Consider the following 19,443-nt stretch of genomic DNA (forward strand, 5'->3'; position numbering starts at 1 on the left):
AGGGTCATATTATCAAGAAACGGTGTTAAAATTATCGCCGCTTTAGCGGCAGAAAACTACCGCTAAAGCGGAGATAATGGGCTTGATAATATGCCCTTGAGAATTCCCAAAATAGCCCATGTTGACACCAGAACATGGACTTCTATTGGAATTCTCTGCGGCATATTATCAAGCCCATTATTGCCGCTATAGCGACAGTTTTCTGCCGCTAAAGCGGCGATAATTTTAATGCCGTGCTTGATAATATGCCCCTTGATTTGTGAAGGAATGTCTTCCTGATTCCGTGTTTTTATTGTTCTTACAGAATAATATAGCTTTCGGTAGGCGTAGATGAAAACATCAAGGTTTACCGGAAGCTACATTCCATAACTTTGTCTTCTCTGTGACTACAGGTACCTTGTGTATGCTACTGAATTTACTTGTAGAGAGCACAGCCTTGAAAAGACCTAGGCTTGAACACCTTGAGAGGACGAGACACATATTAGCTACAATATTATTGTTCGGGAAGAACAATAAAAACACGGAATCAGGAAAACATTCCTTCACGATTGAATTTGTCTTTTAAGTTGGAAGGACACTAGAGGTGGAAGAGATGCTTAAAGCATTTTACAAAAGGACAGGTTGGTATCTAATATGTATTACCCAAAGCATTTGAACTGTCTCATACTTTTGGGTTTTAAGCAAATTTCTATGGAAATGTGTGCTGTAAAATGCAAAGTTAGGTTCCATTTTCTAAAAAAACAAAACAAAATTGTGTAGGTTGATGAACTATTAAACTTCGTGCAGCAGGTAAAATTGTTTGCTTTCTCTTTTGGTGGTTTTGTTAGGAAATGTTCACTTTAGTGCCTTTTATTTTTAGGTTAAGCTGATTTTCTTGCCGATATGCTTTCTGTGGGAAAGCTTCTTTTGTTGTGCATCTTTCCGTAAGGGAGAGAAAGCTTATTCTTTTTATTTTTTAGATAGGAAAAGGATTACTTTCTCATATTTGGTGACTTGTTTGGAGTACTGTGTAGTAAACAAACAAGAGGACCCCGACATGTGAACCTGGGGTGGATGAATATTTTAGAAAACAGTGGATCTGAAATGGTTAACAAGGTCCAAGGTAGGTAGTCTCCGTTAAGGTGCCACAGTTGTACTTGATAATCAATATCTCAGGAGCAATAAGTAATATGTAAAGGGACATGAAGATCAGAATAACGTAAGTTATTTATTTTTAGAAAGACTTTTTTAAAAAATCAGGTGCTCACATAAGTAAGTGACAAGAAGCGTGACTTGAAAAAGTGATGGTGACTTTAAAACATAAACATACCGTTGACAACATATAGAAGAACTCCTCAAGAATTTTATACAGAATGTAAGGAGTGTTCTAGGGGGTAGACGGCGTTTCAATCTCAGTTAAACGAGATCATCATCAGGACATAAAAAAAGTGAGCAAGCTGAATTTAGAGCAGGGTAGAGGCCAGGGAAAGTACAAGAATTAATTCATTTCGCTGCAGGGGGCATTGAAGTGACTCACGGAGTGCTAAGGCTGGATCCAAATAGAGTAGTCTGCTTACAAAGAGCCCGTATGAAAAGGCTGGGTAATTCAATTGAGGAGAGCTTTGCGAGTGGGGGCCCCCCGGTCTAGCGCGTTCTGCACAGTACAGCGAGTTAAAAACAATGCAAGGTGACGGACTTAGTGAGTAGCACTATCGCAATATCTCTGCTGCCATATAAAGGTGATCGTGCACAAAACACCGGCACCTGTCACCTTTTGATGCCACTGTGTTGGACTTGGCCCTTTTTGGCTAAAGTTCTCTAAACTTTTTCTTTTCCTCCTAGACCTTTCGTCTAACATAGTGTTGCCAACTTAGATGCTCTAGGCACTTTGCCACTGCTGATCAGTGTCAAAGTGTAAGTGCTCCCTGTGTAAAGTATAATGGTAATTGGTTGTCCATGATTGGTATGTTTGCCTTACTAGTAAAGTGCACTATGTGTGCCAGGGCTAGTAGTGCAAATGCTACTAGTGGGCCTGCAGCACTAATTGTGCCACCCACACAAGTAACCTTAAAGAGAGAAACTCAGGCCAGCCACTGCAGTGCCTGCGCGCAGGTTGGTAAACTGCCATGTTGTTCTGAGAAGTGCACTCACTTGCCAGACCTTACCCTTTCCTTTCTATGCACATCAGACACCCCTACGTGAGGTCCAAGGTATCCCATGGGCAGGGTGCAGTGCATGTGAAAGGTGGGACATGTACTAAGGTGTGTACCATGTCCTGACAGTGAAATAATCTCCATTTCGTTTTTCACTGTTGAAAGGCCATCTTGCCTATAGGACAGAATGGAGAGGCTGTGTAAAATGTTTTCCACCCTATCTTCCCAAAGGCTTAAGATGGAGAGGTGAAGGTTAGTATGCCTGAACTCACAATGTAATAACACATCTTTTTATGAAGGTGGTTTTTGAATTGTGTGTTTAGAAGCCACTCTTTTAGAAGTGGCTGGGTTTTTGTGCTCTTAACATTTCTGTGTGTCTCTGCCTGGTTGTGGATTGACTGGCTGGATTTGAAAGTGATAGGATCTGGGGAATGTCCTGACCCAGGGGAGGAGGTGAGACAGCAACAGGCTGACCTGCATCTGGAGTGGAGGGGGGAGGAGTAGCCATTAGACTTGAAGAGGTCTGGGTTGCTGTCGTAAAACAATAGTCCGATCTCCTGCTGAGTGATTGAGAATCCAGACCCCCACTAATCAAAGGAAGAAGGTGTCACTGGCAGGGAGGGATCCATAACTGGTTTGAACAGGGGTCAGTGCCCCCCTGAACACAAAGACTTCAAAGACATTTAGGGGTATACCTATGAGAGCTGAAGCCCCTGAACTTGAGAGAAATGGATTGATCAAGTTTGAACAAGACTGAAGCTACTTCCTGGTCAAGAGGAACCTTTGCCAAGGAATAAATAACTAAAAAGATTGAAGGAAAGGACTGACCCTTACTGTGTGTTCTAGGGCTGGCCTGCAGTTTGTTGTTTTAACCAAGGAAGAGGCTATAGGGACTTTGCTGTGTGCTCTGTCCCCCTGCTTGAAAGGACTTTGCTGTGCTGGGTCCTGAAGTAACTTAACCCCAATGGCCTGAGGTGAGCTGGCTCCCTGTTGTGGAAACTCAGGAACACAAAAGTTTCCAGAAGAATCTCAGCGACACTGTGTGCGTGTGCTTTTTGCAGCATGAGATCTTGGTAAGCCGTGCCCTGTCATCGTGGGCACCTGGAGTCCAATCGAGTCTCAGGGACGCTGTCTGCAATGTGCTTTTTGTAGCCTGAGCCTTCGTGAGGATTGTCCTGTGATCGTGTGCACCTAGCGTCCAAGTGAGTCACAGCGGCGCTGTGTACATGTGCTTCATGCAGATTGAGACCTTTGCGAGGATTGCCCTGTGATCGTGCACACCAGAAGTTCAAGTGAGTCTCAGTGACGCTGTGTGCGTGTGCTTCGTGCAGCCTGAGACCTTCGCGAGGATTGCCCTGTGACCGTGCACACCAGAAGTTCAAGTGAGTCTCAGCAATGTTGTGTGCGTGTGCTTTTTGCATCCTGAGACCCGCGGAAGAATTGCCCAGTGATCGTGGGCACCAGAAGTCAAGTGTATCTCAGCGACGCTGTGTGCTTGTGCTTTTTGCAGCCTGAGACCAGCGGAGGAAGTGCCCTAGGACCGTGCACACCCAAGGCTCAAGGGAGTCTCAGCGACGCTGTTTGCGTGTGCCCTGTTGCTGCCTGGGATCTTTGTTATCATCATCGGCCCAGAATTAACCAAGCCGCATCGGAGGCCCAAGTCACAAGAGGCAGAGAGGAGAGCAACGTTGCACCCCCCAGGTAACATGTGTCGGCGCCCAGGGCGGGGTGCGGGCTCAGAGAGACGCTCTTATCCTCTCCCCTTCTGACAGCGCGAGCCTCTGTCCCAGCTCATGTCGCGGCCCATACGTGCCAAGGAGTGGTAGTACCGGGGCCGGAGCAGAGAGCTGCACTGTGGTTTACACCATATCAGTGTTGGTGGCATATGGTAACGGAAACTGACCGCAAGTCAGTCAGAGGGGCGGAGATACCGCCTGAAGCACCGTGATTGGTGCCAGAGTGTAGTTCACATTGCATTAGTGTGCAGAACGAACTACCTGATTGTTGCATTACACATTGCATTAATTCTGCATAACAAACTGCCTGATTGTTGTATTACACATTACATTAGTTTGCAGAACGAACTACCTGATTGTTGCATTACGCATTGCATTAATTCTGCATAACGAACTGCCTGATTGTTGTATTACACATTGCATTAGTTTGCAGAATGAACTACCTGATTGTTGCATTACGCATTGCATTAATTCTGCATAACAAACTGCCTGATTGTTGTATTACGCATTGCATTAGTGTGCAGACCGAACTACCTGATTGTTGCATTAAGCATTGCACTATTTCTGCATACCGAACTGCCGGATGGTCGTATTACGCATTGCATTAGTTTACATCACGAACTGCATCATTCCTACATTGTAAAATGCCAGATTCTAGCAGTATGAACTGCATAGCCTTGCATTAGGACTGCATAGGATCACCTAGAAGTGCTCATTAATACCACCAGAACTTACAAGAGCTGGCTGACCTAATAACTGGCCAGGAGGTATATTACAAATACGCATATGTTGGATTTTTATCGTGTGGTCTCATCGTATGCCTTTTTATATAAACTTATACTTGTTTTTATGTGAAAGTCGTGTGGAGTCCTTTGGTGGTGTCACCATTGGGTCACTGGGAGCGTGGTTGCAAATACTTTACACATTTGCCTTGAAGATAAGCCTGGCTGGTTGTGCCAAGCTACCAAGGGGGCGAGCAGGGGTTATCTGAAAAGGTGTCCTTCCTTTCCCTGACGTGGAAACGAGGGTCCCTACTTGGCCTAAGGTGCCTACCTCAGCCAACTAGGGATCCCGGTTCTAACATTGGAGGCAGCAGTTGGGACCTACCGTTGATAGTCATCGGGTTTGGAATTGAACATGTATTTGCAAATACACTCACAGTGATTGGTGTACAACACTAAGTTAGCGCAGACCACGACCTAACCACATATTGTGTTTTAATTTTTTGGGTTTAATTTTTGAGCAACCTTTGAGCCACACATAATGTCTCAGAGGAGTCAAGTAGCCAGTGAGGCTGCAGAATTAGAGTTCGACATTGAGGCATTGCTTACCTACAAAGTTGATCAATTGAGGCAATTCTGCAGAGCTTTGGGATGTCCCATGAAAAGAAGCGCCAAGAAGGAGGCGCTGCAAATGGCCTTGAGGGCCTGTTTGGAAGCCAAAGGGGCTCAGGAGGCGGGTGATGTTGAGATGGATGAGGATGACCCAAAAATGGATTTGGTCCACAGGATTTGCCAATGGAGGGACCAGCCTCAGGGGCTGGTAGTAGCCATTCAGGGAGGAGCTTTTCACCAGAGGAGCTGGAGGAAAACCAAAGGGTCAGAGAGCATGAGTTGGTGATTTTAAAACTTAAAACTCAGGCAGAAGAGAGGAAGCTGCTCATTGAAAGTGAAAAGTGAGCAGAGGACAGCAGGAACGCTCTCGCCTTGGAAGAGAAAAAGATTCTCTTAGCTCATGAGTAAAGCATGAGGGAACGGGACATTAAGGTTAAACAGGCAGAGTCCAGTTCAAATGGTGGCAGTGTACAGCCAGTGCCAAGTGTGGATGAGTACAAGCGTGCACTAGATGATTGGGTGTTGGTTAGCATGGCAAATGATTTGAAGGGGTTGCTTAATTTTGCCCATAGGGAGCCTAGGCTCAGTAATTGTTTTCCAGGATTGCGAGAACTTGTGCTAGGGTGCGAGCTCTTTGATTTCCGGGAGCTGGCACAAGACCCTGACCCCTGGTCATGGGTCTGAGGAGGCCTTAGAGAGGGAAGAGAGGCGAAGTAGCGTAGTGATTTGCCAGTGGAGGGACCAGCCTCAGTGGCTGTTAGTAGCCATTCAGGGAGGAGCTTTTCACCAGAGGAGCTGGAGGAAAACCAAAGGGTCAGAGAGCATGAGTTGGTGATTTTAAAACTTAAAACTCAGGCAAAAGAGAAGAAGCTGCTCATTGAAAGTGAAAACCGAGCAGAGGAGAGCAGGAAGGCTCTTGCCTAGGAAGATAAAAAGATTCTCTTAGCTCATGAGTTAAGCATGAGGGAACTCGACATTAAGGTTAAACAGGCAGAGTCCAGTTCAAATGGTGGCAGCGTACAGCTAGTGCCATGTGTGGATGAGTACAAGCGTGCACTGGATGATTGGGTGTTGGTTAGCATGGCAAATGATTTGAAGGGGTTGCTTAATTTTGCTCCTAGGGAGCCCAGGCTCAATAATTGTTTTCCAGGATTGTGCCAACTCATGCTTGGGTGCGAGCTCTTTGATTTCCTGGAGCTGGCACAAGAGCCTGACCACTGGTCGTGGGTCCAAAGGTCTGAGGAGGCCTTAGAGAGGGAAGAGAGGTGAAGTACAGTAGTGAGGTCCCAGAGTAGAGGGGGGGCATGCGGGCTTGCGCCCTGTGTCAAAGGAGAGGGAGGGAGTGTGAGCATCATCCCCAGGGGTTCACCACCTCACCCCAGAGACTAGAGGGTTTCTTACAGGAGCACCAGGTGGGAGGCCTAGTACCTACTTGCCAGCTGTGTGAGGAAGAACACCTGGCATCAGGAGGACTTGGGACATCTGTAACCAGCGCTCCCGTGGTCCTGAAGTTTGTGGGTGCCATTCCTAAGGCATAGAAATCTAAATGGAAGGTTAAGAGAGGGAGGTGTCTCTCCGTGGGAAAACCCATGGGACCATGCTCAGCCAGTCGGGCTAGGTCCCCTAGAAGTGACCAGGGTAAACCCACCTCTAACCTGGAGGGCAGGACAACTGGAGACAGTATCCTGACCGATGGGTCTTCCAGGGGCACTGCTCTAGGTGGGGGTTGGCAAGGGACCAGCACCCCTGGAGAGGCCCCAACTGCCAGGAAGTACCCATGGAGCGGCATAGTTGGTCCAGGCTGTAGTGACCAAGGGAAACCCCTGGGGTCAGAAAGGCATAGAACAGTAGAGTGTCCCTGCAGTAGTGGGCCTGCGTCCGTGTTCTATCGCCCTAAGCAGGGAAGTCCATCAAGGTAGTTTTTTGGTCTACCCTGGCTTTTAACTGGGAAGGGGTTGTGTTGGACTTGGCCCTTTTTGCTAAAGTTCCTTAAACTTTTTCCTTTCCTCCTAGATCATTTGTCTGACATAGTGTTGCCAACTTAGATGCTTTGGACACTTTGCCACTGCTGATCAGTGTCAAAGTGCAAGTGCTCCCTGTGTAAAGTATAATGGTAATTGGTTGTCCATGATTGGTATGTTTGCCTTACTAGTAAAGTCCCTAGTAAAGGGCACTATGTGTGTCAGGGCTAGTAGTGCAAATGCTACTTGTGGGCCTGCAGCACTAATTGTGCCACCCACACAAGTAGCATTAAAGAGAGAAACTCAGGCCTGCCACTCCAGTGCCTGCGCTCAGTTTGGTAAACTGCCATGTTGTTCTGACAAGTGCACCCACTTGCCAGACCTTACCCTTCCCTTTCTATGCACATCAGACACCCCTATGGTAGGCCCAAGGTATCCCCTGGGCAGGGTGAAGTGCATGTGAATGGTGGGACATGAACTAAGGTGTGTACTATGTCCTGACAGTGAAATAATCTCCATTTCGTTTTTCACTGTTGAAAGGCCATCTTGCCAATAGGACTGAATGGGGAGGCTGTGTAATATGTTTTCCAGTCTATCTTCCCAAAGGCTTTAGATGGAGAGGTGAAGTTTAGTATGCCTGAACTCACAATCTAATAACACATCTTTTTATGAAAGTGGTTTTTGCATTGTGTTTAGAAGCCACTCTTTTAGAAGTGGCTGAGTTTTTGTGCTCTAACATTTCTGTGTGTCTCTGCCTGGTGGTGGATTGACTGTCTGGATTTGAAAGTGATAGGATCTGGGGAATGTCCTGGCCCAGGGGGAGGAGGTGAGACAGAAACAGGCTGGCCTGCATCTGGAGTGTAGGGGGAGGAGTAGCCCTTAGAGGTGAAGAGGCCTGGGTTGCTGTAGTAAAACAATGGTCCCATCTCCTGCTGAGTGATTGAGAATCCAGATCCCCACTAATCAAAGAAAGAAGGTGTCACTGGCAGGGATGCTCCCAGAACAGGGGTCAGTGCCCCCCTGAACACAAAGACTTCAAAAACATTTAGTTATATAACTCTGAGAGCTGAAACCCCTGAACTTGGAGAAATGGATTGATCAAGTTTAAACAAGACTGAAGCTACTTTGTGGTCAAGGAAGAAATAACGGAAGAGACTGATGTAAAGGACTAACCCTTGCTGTGTGTTCTGGGGCTGGCCTGCAGTTTGTTGTTTTAACCAAGGAGGAGGCTATAGGGACTTTGCTGTGTCCCCCTGCTTCAAAGGACTTTGCTGTGCTGGGTCCTGAAGTAACTTAACCAGAAAGGCCCGAGGTGAGCTGGCTCCCTGTTGTGGAAAATCAGAAACACAAAAGTTTCCAGAAGAATCTCTGTGACACAGTGTGCGTGTGCTTTTTGCAGCCTCAGACCTTCATAAGCCGTGCCCAGTGATCGTGGGTACCTGGAGTCCAATCGAGTCTCAGCGACGCTGTGTGCTTGTGCTTTTTGCAGCCTGAGCCTTCATGAGGATTGTCCTGTGATCGTGTGCACCTAGCATCCAAGTGAGCCTCAGCGGCGCTGTGTGCATGTGCTTCGTGCAGCCTGAGACCTTTGCGAGGATTGCCTGCGACCGTGCACACCACAAGTTCAAGTGAGTCTCAGTGACGCTGTGTGTGTGTGCTTTTTGCAGCCTGAAGAATTGCCCAGTGATCCGTGCTATACATTTTTTTAATCATATTTATCATCCAGATAAGCGGTGGCTACATCTAACTTCTATATTCCAAATTTTGATAAGGACTATTGTGCAGTGTTCAGATATTATTTATATTTAATCGGTTTGAATCATTGTGATAGAGATCTTGGAGCCCCTCTAAATTTGGAATATTTATAGTGACTTTTCATCGTATTTGAAATTTAGCACTTGTTAATCGAGCTCTGATGAAGTTCCAAAAGGTTCTATCTTTGGGGAACGAAACGCTTTGTCTGTCTTATGAACCATTATGAAATAAAGGAAGAAATAAAAAGAAACAATGACAGGCTACTTGTTTTCGTGTTCGGTGCACCTCCTATTGCTTTGAGATCAGTGCAGCGAGTTGCATCCGGTCAGGGATCAGACTACGCAGCCGTTGTTTGTTCAAGGGGACTTAATTAATTTGCCTCAAAACAAAGGGTTGCTTGTCCTATTATTAGAAAGAAAGCTCTGGGCCGGTTATTTGTATGCAAGGGCTGTATAAATTAGCCTGAATTTGGAGAACGGAGCTGCGTTGCTGCTGCTTCCAAAACCTTCTCACTGTGGGACAGCAGAGGATGCTAAGTTGTAGACCACGCCCCTAATGGCAACCGTCATTAAATCAGTGGATCAGAGGAGTGCAGTGAGGGAGAGAAATCCTAGAAGGACATCAGGTAGTAGCTTGGGTCCTAACAACACTGACAAATGCTGTCATAATCGCCAGAGTTTCCACAAACCAGGTACTGGACATATGTCCTCCTGCAACTGCAGTGCTCCATTGACACAATGGAGATCACCAACAATGCCGACAACAGCCATCTGTGTGTGAGTTAGAGGGGTCCCAAAGAACAAGGACACAAGACACTTGATTCGAGGCTTATGACAATCTACCTGGTGGGTTGCCACATCACCAGTCGTAGGGCAAGGGATGGGGTAGGTAGCAACGTCAAAACAAAATAGTCTGTGGAAACAGCCCTGGCCAACATGCTGGTTTGGCTAATCTGTCTTCTAACTGGTTATTCTCTGAAACTGAGGACATCAGCAGATTCTCATGATTCAGTTGCCGTCTCTGTATAAGTATAAGTATAAAGAAGCTTGTTAAGCGTTCGAATGCCCAAGGCGTCTTGGCGCTAAAGTGTGAAAGAGAACGTCAGAAATGGAAATAGGCAGCTAATAGACATTAAACAGCCTAGACTTCAGGTCTTTCCTGAAAGAGAGGAAATCTGGCTGAAGACGTAAGGTAACAGGGAGTTTGTTCCATAGTTGAGCCGCACAGATGGAAAATAAACGTCCTCCCCATCTAGCACGTCTGTATCTAGAAGTGCAGATTAGGCCAAGGTTGGCCGATCGTAGGTCTCGCGGGGGGACATAAAGCCTGAACATGTTTTGACAGTCTACGGAACCACCACCATAGCGGGCCTTGTGCACCAAGCAGAGTGCCTTGAACTTAATTCTCTGTTGAACAGGAAGCCAGTGTAATGATCTTCTTGCATAGGAGGTGGGGTGACCCTTCGGAAGTTGTGAAACGACATGGACAGCGGCGTTCTGCAAGGATTGGATTTTACTAATCTGGTACTTATCAATGCCCAGAAACAGCGAATTACAATAATCGAGTCTGGACATGAAGAGAGCAGTCATTACCGTCTTCTGGATTGCCTTAGGGATGAAAGGAAAGATTCTACGGAGGCCTAAGCAGAAAAAAACAGGCTGAGGTTATGCTATTCACCTGAGCTGACATATTCAATTTATTGTCAAAAATCACGCTGAGATTTCCGACCTTTTCCACAGGCAGAGCACACACTCCCGCCTCTGACGGCCACCATTGATTTTTCCAGATTGGTGGTCCATTCCCAAATTCCATGACTTCAGATTTCTCTGTATTAATTTTTTAGAAAACTTTGCGTCATCCAGAACATGATGTCCTTAAGACAGGCATGAAACCTTACCGCTGATAACTCTGGTCTGTCAGATAGCGAGATGACCAATTGCGAGTCATCCGCGTAGGACACAAAGGCAAAACCATGCTTCCTCACAGCACTAGCCAACGGCCTCACATAGAGGTTGAACAGGGTAGGGGATAGGGCTGAGCCCTGTGGGACACCGCAGGGCAGGTTAAAATTGTCTGATTTTAAACCCTCCCAGTTCAGTGATTGCTGTCGATCCTGCAAAAAAGAGGAGAGGAGGGCCAAAGCCCGCGGACTAATGCCTGCCTCCTTTAGTCGTTGCACCAGCACTGTATGATTAACGGTGTTGAAAGCAGCCGACAGGTCAAGGAGGACTAAGATAGCCCTCTCTCCCCCGTCGACTGCAGCCCGAATTCCGTCCGCAGCAGCAATCAGAGCAGACTCAGTAGAGTGTTTAGGACGAAGTCCGTGCTGAGATGAGGCAAGCAGGTTATTACAGTCCAGATACTCAGTTTAGCATTCATGATCTTGGCCACAAGAGGCAGGCCGGAGATTGGTCGGTAATTTTTAAAATCAGCGGGATCGAGTGTATCTTCTGAATTGGTCTGACACTAGCGGTCTTCCAGGCAATAGGGTACGTCCCTGATGCCAACGCTTGATTGATCAAAAGCATAAGGGTCGGACTAATCTTATCAGCCGCCAGATGCATAACTGACGGGGGACAGGGATCGAAAGCTGATCCTGATTTGGTGGTTTTTAACATGTCAGTTACTGCCTCAGCAGATAGTGACCCAAAACTCGTAAGACTACACTGCCAAGCGTCCAGAGCCCAGGGAGGTTGCTGTAGGCCTTGAACATAAAATGGGGTTGATAGGTTGGACAGGTCATCATATATTATGTGTGATGCTGACGCTGGTGCGCTACTCTGAATATACAAGTGGGCTGTGAGAGGCTTTTTATGGTGGGAACTGGGGGTCTTCAACTTGGAGCTTTTAAATTGTTTTATTTACTCTCTCCCATTTAAAAAAAAATAAACACTCACCACCAAGTAGCGGTGCCCGTCCGTGCAATCGGGCCCGTCTACGGTTGGTCAGCGTTCTAGTCTATTTTTTTTCTGACACACTTATAACGCACGCTGGCGCGAGCGCAGCGTGTGTGATGCTGACGCTGACACTGGTGCACTACTCTGAATATACAAGCGGGCTGCGAGAGGCTGATGCTGTCTTATTACGGTCTCATGGAATATAATGATGATTCATCTTGGTGATTTTTAGCTATTATGTATTAGGTACAAGAAGACATCTGTTTGTTTAAACACTGCAACATCTGCAGCATTAAAAATGTGCTGTGATTGTATAGCGAAATGGTAAAGTGGGACAACCCAATACACCCTTGGAGGCTTGGGCGATTCTAGAAATATCAGGTAAGGTGTGCAAGCAAATGATTTTATTCAGGAAAACAGATTTCTCGCAAGTTATGTTTAAAATGATTCTTTGATAGTTCACTGTTAGCAAATCATGAACCAACAATCAAATGAATTGAATAAATTGTGCAATGAATGCGCAGAAGATTAAAACAACAGAACAAACACAGGAATATCTTATAGTCAATTTATGAATATAGTTACATGTATCCTAAGTGACTGTCTTATTTATTAGGATATTTGTCACTTCTCCAATTGAACAAGGAATGGATGTTTTTACCCATGAATTATAGGTTAAATTGTACTGTACCTTTTTCATGTGTATGCATTGAATTAACTTTATTTTTGATTGTACCCTGCTAATTTTGATTTACAAATGAAAATATATTCATAAATTGACTATAAAATATCACCGTGTTTGTTCTGTTGTTTTAATCTTCTGCACATTCATTGCACAATTTATTCAATTCATTTGATTGTTGGTTCATGATTTGCTAACAGTGATTGTATAGCAGCAGGGATGTATACTTTTAATGGCCACACCGACTAATGATGATGAGTGAACAGACTTCTGGGGAGCCCAATACTGCAATGAGTCATCATCTTTCTTATGCTATCTGGAGTGTTTCTTGCAGCTATGCATCTACTTTCAATTAATCTGCAGGCCCTAGCAGTCCAGACTTGGATAGTGAATCACTCAGTGATGCCTGACTGACAGTTACATTTGCCAAGTCGGTTTCTGCTGAGCCATTTACACTGGGATTGAGAATTGAACAACAGCCTGATAGTGGTCCTCTGGTTGTTCTTCCCCCCTTTGATCTGGAACCAGCTGCTCTTGCAAGCACCTTATGAGTGCTCTCTTACACTTCATAATAGTGTCCGTATTATTTCCACCACTCACATAGATTGAATTACAGCCACTTTCACATTAAAGTGAGGGTCGAGAAGAGATATCAATGGATTTTTCAGATATCTTATGTATGAATCTTCACACAAGATGAACTCGCTGTGCGATGTCAGTCTCTTGGAAATTATCAAGCTACGCTTCCAATCTAGACATGTTCTTGCTAGCAAGGGCACCAGTAGCTATCTTTCACTAAATGTCAGAGAGCTCATAACATTGGTGGCCTCCTCCCCCCCTGCGTCATAGAACAGGCATTGCACATGAAGGGTGGCAGTTTGTGCTGAAGCTGCCGTTCCTGTGCACCAATTCTGTGATGCGCTATGATGTGAGTATATCTTGCGTACCACAGCAATCATGCTATGGATATGCTAGCAGTCACTGGAAATGTGTCACTGCGTGACAGAGATGACCTGATAAAACAGATGTACATTGTCTTTTCTATTGGTAAGGCAGCAGTGACATTAGTTGCCCACAGTGGCTGCTATTTAGCACCGGTGAAGGGGGCGCGTCGTAAGGGGAAGGAATGAAAAAAAATTAAACACTTACCTGTGTGCAGCCGCTACCGCCTCTCAGTCCTCTTCACCCACTTCCAGAACAGGAACAGAAAGCACTCAGGCTTCCAGGCTCCCCTAAGCCAATCACAATGCTGCAATGCAGCATTGTGATTGGTCTGATCGCCGTTGTTTGGTGCTCAAGTGGGGACAGGGAGCCTGGACATGTTCTCTACACAGGCTGTAATGCAGCCTGGGTGGAGGACATGCAAAGTGCTTATGAAGGTTTATCCGCCCTAGGATGTCCAGGCAAACTGGCATGTGCACTTCAGAGAGTGAAAACCACTCCTTCTCCAGCTCCTCTGTCAGAGCCTAGTCCCACCCCGCCCCTACCCAGCTGAGCAACAAAGGAAAAATAAAAATGATAATAACAATGTGTTCTTATCATTTTATTTTTCCTTTTTGACCTTCTCAATGGGGCGACGCTCCTTTGCCTTACGGAAGGAGCTGCCCCTGGGTGCCCATCTCTAAACTCAGGATCAGCTTTTATGGGCGTATCATCCCCCACCCCGACTCTTGCTTTCAACATTTGGTGTGCACACAGTGGCTTGTTAGCAAACAGCATGCAGTAGCGATAACTCCTTCCGTTAGGAAGGGGAGTGCCGTTATGCTATTTTATACAAAACAAAAATGGAGAGAAAGGGATTCTCACAATGGGTAACCATTGGAGGGGGTTACTCCCAGTCCCCTAATCAATACAGTATCAAACAAAGTTAGGGAGTACTCCCAATCGACAGAAAACTGTCTATAGGGTATTGGCACGTAGAGCAAGTGAAGAAATAATCTTTCTTAAGAAGACCCCTCACTCACCAACCTATTGGTGACATGCTTCATCATCGAGGTCCCACCCAGATAGCCGAGTGCCATGGTTTTTTAACCATTGGCCAAATTACCCTGGAATAAAATACTTTCAATGGGGTAAATCTGGCCAATTTTTAATCTAAATTCACTATTCACCTTCATCCAAAAAACCAGCTCCACTGTAGTCAGGTGTCGCAGCACACCCGGATGGCACTCGGCTATCTGGGTGGGACCTCGATGATGAAGCATGTCACCAACTAGGTTGGTGAGTGAGGGGTCTTCTTAAGAAAGATTATTTCTTCACTTGCTCTACGTGCCAATACCCTATAGACAGTTTTCTGTCGATTGGGAGTACTCCCTAACTTTGTTTGATACTGTTATGCTATTTTAGCCATTCGTCCAGATGTTCTTGCTGAAATGGATCTTCCTAGTTGTGATCTATTCAATGCCATTTCCATGTGAGAAGAAATTGCTCATACGGTTGTGGTACTGCATTGCATGAAAAATATCGTCAACTGGGAACCTGCCAGCCGAGCTCAACACTTGGCATCACCTCCCTGAAATATATTTTCCATAATGGGGTAGATTAGAAGGCCTACATCTAGTATAATCACCAGTGTGGCATTATGGCGATATATCCTAGGATGGCTCTGGTGTCTTTCTGACTGTACTCAAATGACAGGCAGAGGCTTGACCTCCTCACGGGAAGGTAAATGCTCTCTCTCACAGCAGTTATTGGAGAAGCAGCTGAATACCCTTGACTGGCGACACCTTCTAGGATATTGATAGGGACAAGTGGCAGTCTGCCGCTGAGTGTTGGCTGGTTTGGATAAGATTGCTGTGTTCGTCATTCCCATACTTGTTTATGATCATGCAAAGACAAAGAGCACGATTGTTTCCAGTCTTACTGCACGTTTGATGTACCTGTTTGATCTGTACAAAAAGAAAATCCATGGGCGCAAAAGTGTCTTATTTGCAGGCTGTTCTTGGTTAGAAGTAGAGAATACATCAAATGTGTGTCACAAACGTGGAACGTATGGCCCATCAGTGGTGGCATGGTGCTATTGTCATTTCTTGGGGTCTTGCTCCGCTACGTTTTCCTCTCTGAAGTCTTCTACACACGGTGTACGCCTGAACATGAATAGAGATTGGTATGGGTGGTTGGAAATGGGCAGGTTCCTCCATTCATTGGTACTCTGTATCACTAGGGCTGGTCACAGTATTAGCAGTGTTATCCAAGCGTCCTCTTAGGAGGAGGAAAAGCACACTCTGTCATCATCGCGATCAAAGTACAACTCCACTGGACTAGAATTAGTGGGGGATGCAATGACTGTGGACCGTGGTTAGCTGTTGTTCAGATCTGAACCCAGCAACTCACCATGGGCATGACTGCTTTCCGAGAACTATGTGGACTGAAATATCCATGGACCCTGACCAGATGCAGCATTTGTGGCTTGTCTGACCACACATTTGTACTTGTGCCAGGCAGAGGGCAGAGCTTGGTCTTTGAGGTGGCTCCAGTGGACTTCTTGTGATAACACTGCCAGCTGCCAGGATCAGTGTTTTGTTGCTCAATTTGCAAGTAGCTCAGTTTATTGTGATACTCGCATATTCTGATTACATTGCACTACATATAGTGCCTGCATCTCCAAAACATACCGTGGCCATGGTATCACATAATTTCAGTGCATCTTCTTTACAATTTAGATTTAGCCAATGATGCCGAGGGCATGTTGGTTTACATGTCTTTTTGCCTCACACACTACTAATGCTGAGAGTGTGTGGGAACTGCGAAAGGCTGTTGAGGAGCAACAGAGATAACATTATCTTGTACTGAGCAACAGACATCTGCAGCGAGTTGGATATCTGCAGTCACAGGCGGAACAGAATGATGGAATAGCAAGCTGTTGGTTTTAAACATGAAACCACGTCACATCCCAGCCCAGGGACTGTCTCCAATTCTCAGAGATCCATAATGTGGGAAGCATAGCCATCAACCTTCCAACAGCTTAACATCAGCTCACCCGGACCCCTTAGACGGGAGTGTAAGAGGACACCACTGGTTTAGATAAGAGCTACATCACCCGAGGACGTGTAACAGACTGGGAGGAGAGACAGTGAGTAGGGGCTGCTGACGGGTCACTGGATAAAACATGAACCCTCCCAAGAGTGTTAGCTCTACCCATACTTGGAGACTGGTGAGACAGGAGCTCACCATAGTGTATCACTGCATGCCGCAAGTCACCCTAAACCTATTTTAGTGCACAACCCTGTTGTATACCTTATTTATCTAGCAAGCACAGTATTTTGGGGGCCATTTTAGTTTGCAAAATACCTTATTCATCCAGCAAGCACAGAAATTTGGGGCCATTTAAGTTTGCAACTAAATTGTATTCAAGCCCTGTAAAAGTTGTGTTCTGTGTTCATAGCCATCTGATAAGCGCACTGAAAAGCTGGTTCAGTAGAATGCAGCTGTGCTTCTGCACCTTGAGGGGGGGTGTAGAGTGGGTGGAGGCAGTCCCCACAATGCCAAAAGTCCTAGAGGGGAGCCAGTTGGCCAAAGCATAGTGATAAGATGTGACCCTTCTACCTCTACATCAACGCAGAATCACTAGTGACGATTAGACTTTGTACATCCACCCACAGACACCAATGCCAGTGTGCATGGACTCATCCTTTTGTTACTGTAATGGCCCATAAACAGGAAAGACCAGACGGGAAATGTAGCAGGTCCAGACATACATGCTTTATGACATCAACGTGAGTCAACGCCTGGCTTTTCCCCAAACTCTACAGCCACGATGTCCATATCCTAGTTGGAAAAGCATATCTCTTTCTCTTTCAGTCAGACCAAATGATGAGGTGCTTGAGAGTCCTCTTTTAAAAATTCAATGGATCAGCAATGAAGGGAGTTGAGAGGAATAATACATAGTCCTTGTTTCCCAATTGGCTTCTTGTGCTTCTCTCTGGGTTGTCGATGATCCCTTCCACGTGGGTTGCTGCAGATATTTCACTGTCTACACTGCCTTGTTTGCTTATGTTATCGTAAGATACTATTATGGTAGCCCTAACCCAGTTATTACGCTTGTGCTATGTTGGTGCCGTATAGCTGCGTTCCATTGTTTACCTTGTGCATCCCTGCCCTGGCTAGTGCAGATTTTGATGTCTGATCGTCCGCCTATGTGTTGGACTACCACGGCTCAGGTTAGCTTCAGTCTTCGATCCTGGTTTATTCCGCGCCAATGACACTGTTCAGAACTTTGTAAAACTGTTGTAAAAAATCAAAAATAGAGGAAAGACTTAAGTAACACTTGTCCAGGTTGTCACCTTGACAACATCTGATATTTGTTTTAATTGAAAACTCCAGATTTAATGGTCTGAAACGCTCTAACCTACCTCAAGGAATGTCCTATCTGACAAAAAGACTGCTTGCTTAGAATCGACATCTGATCCCCATTCCAGCGCACTTGCTTTCAAACCACGCGGTTTCAATATGAACGAATCCGTTTTGTTGAGGAGAGGCAATGAACATTGGAATGCAAACTTTGCAGGATGACATCTCTTGAGTGGGTGTGCGGGTGTGTGTGTGTTTTTCCGAATTGGGCACAGTTTTCTAATACCTGCAAAACATGTTGTGTTATAAGTTTTCAAACGTATGTGGAAGTTGAACAACAGTTGACATTTTTGTTAAAAACTGATTCATAACTTTCGAATGCTTACTTTCATAACGTTTTAGCAAACAAGTCCAATTTTCTTTCATATCGCATACATTGCCACTATTTAACAAACAATGAGAATTTTTTTTTAAATCCCAATATAATTTATAGTTTTTATTCAAACAAGGGAAACTGTTGAAAATGTTGGTCGTTTGAAGATTCTTAGCATGTAATACCTGCATTTGCAAATGTTGAAAAAGGCTATTTTTAATATTAACACAAATCTTTCAGTTCCTTAATAACAACTATTGTGTATCTTGTGTTTCCTTAAAGAAATCAACCCCTGCTCTGTGAATAATGGTGGCTGTCATGTGAATGCAGAGTGCACCAAAACTGGAGCAAATCAGGTATGATGAACTAACCCATGGTTAAAAAATAAAAATAAAATGTTCAGGAAAATGAAATTATATTACCAAATGACGCATTTATACAATGTGAAGGGAGTTATCACATGCATGCCTTCCAAGATTTGAAATGTGGTGTGAGAGAATGATAACCATCTCAATGATAACCTGGAGAGTATGTGGCTTCACCCATGATATTTTTCTTGAATATTCTTTAGCTATCACTACCAAGGTGTAGTTGCGTAACACAAACCATATACACTTCCAACCATGAGTGAATTACTGCAAAAGTGAACCAATACACATATATAGCATACAAAGTGGACCTAACTGTTTCTTCAAGTTTCCCAATGACCACCAAAAGGAGATGTGAGAACCGACGGAGAAAACAAATGTAAGTTCAGGAGGTGATAGTATGGTTCTGTTTGGGTCTAAAAGTTATCAGAAGAATACTCCAGAGATTACCATCCCGGTCCTCCTCCCGCGTTGGAGAATTTAGTTTGGAAGTATAGGAAACACTATTAGAGTCTGAGTAGAAGGGTTAGAGAGTAGTGTTGTCCACCTTAGGTTCAGGGGCGCCTTAAATCCATGACAGATTTTCAGGAGGTCCACAAATATGAATTTAGATTAAGGCAAATGCATTTGCCTAGAGGTTGTTTAAAAAATCTAACGTGGACACTGCCCTGCCAGACTTTTGATGGACCCCCATGGTCTAGAGAGTCAACAAGGAAAGAAGGATGGCAACTGAGCTGTATCTAGGAAGCCTAACTAGAAAGTGTCTGACTTTTGCCCCAAAAGACACTGTTTACCAGTGTAGTGACCTGCAGGAGGCAGAAATCTGGTCTTTGTGTTTGATATTCAAAGCAACCACCTTACAGGCATTTTGAAGCATAAGGAGAGACCACCATGGAAGTCTCCAAAACAGAGTTTC

General features: G+C 45.2%; 1 protein-coding gene across 1 annotated transcript in view; it reads left to right on the forward strand.

Annotated features, from left to right (window-relative positions):
* LOC146855445 (stabilin-2-like) overlaps positions 1-19,443 on the forward strand; it is a 1,201,024-nt gene that overhangs the window by 706,819 nt on the left and 474,762 nt on the right. Inside the window, 1 exon segment of the mRNA XM_085653243.1 lies at positions 18,442-18,515. Coding sequence (XP_085509369.1) covers positions 18,442-18,515 — 74 coding nt within the window.

The sequence above is a fragment of the Triturus cristatus genome, chromosome 4_1 (assembly GCF_964204655.1).
Source record: "Triturus cristatus chromosome 4_1, aTriCri1.1, whole genome shotgun sequence".
Lineage (NCBI taxonomy): Eukaryota > Metazoa > Chordata > Amphibia > Caudata > Salamandridae > Triturus > Triturus cristatus.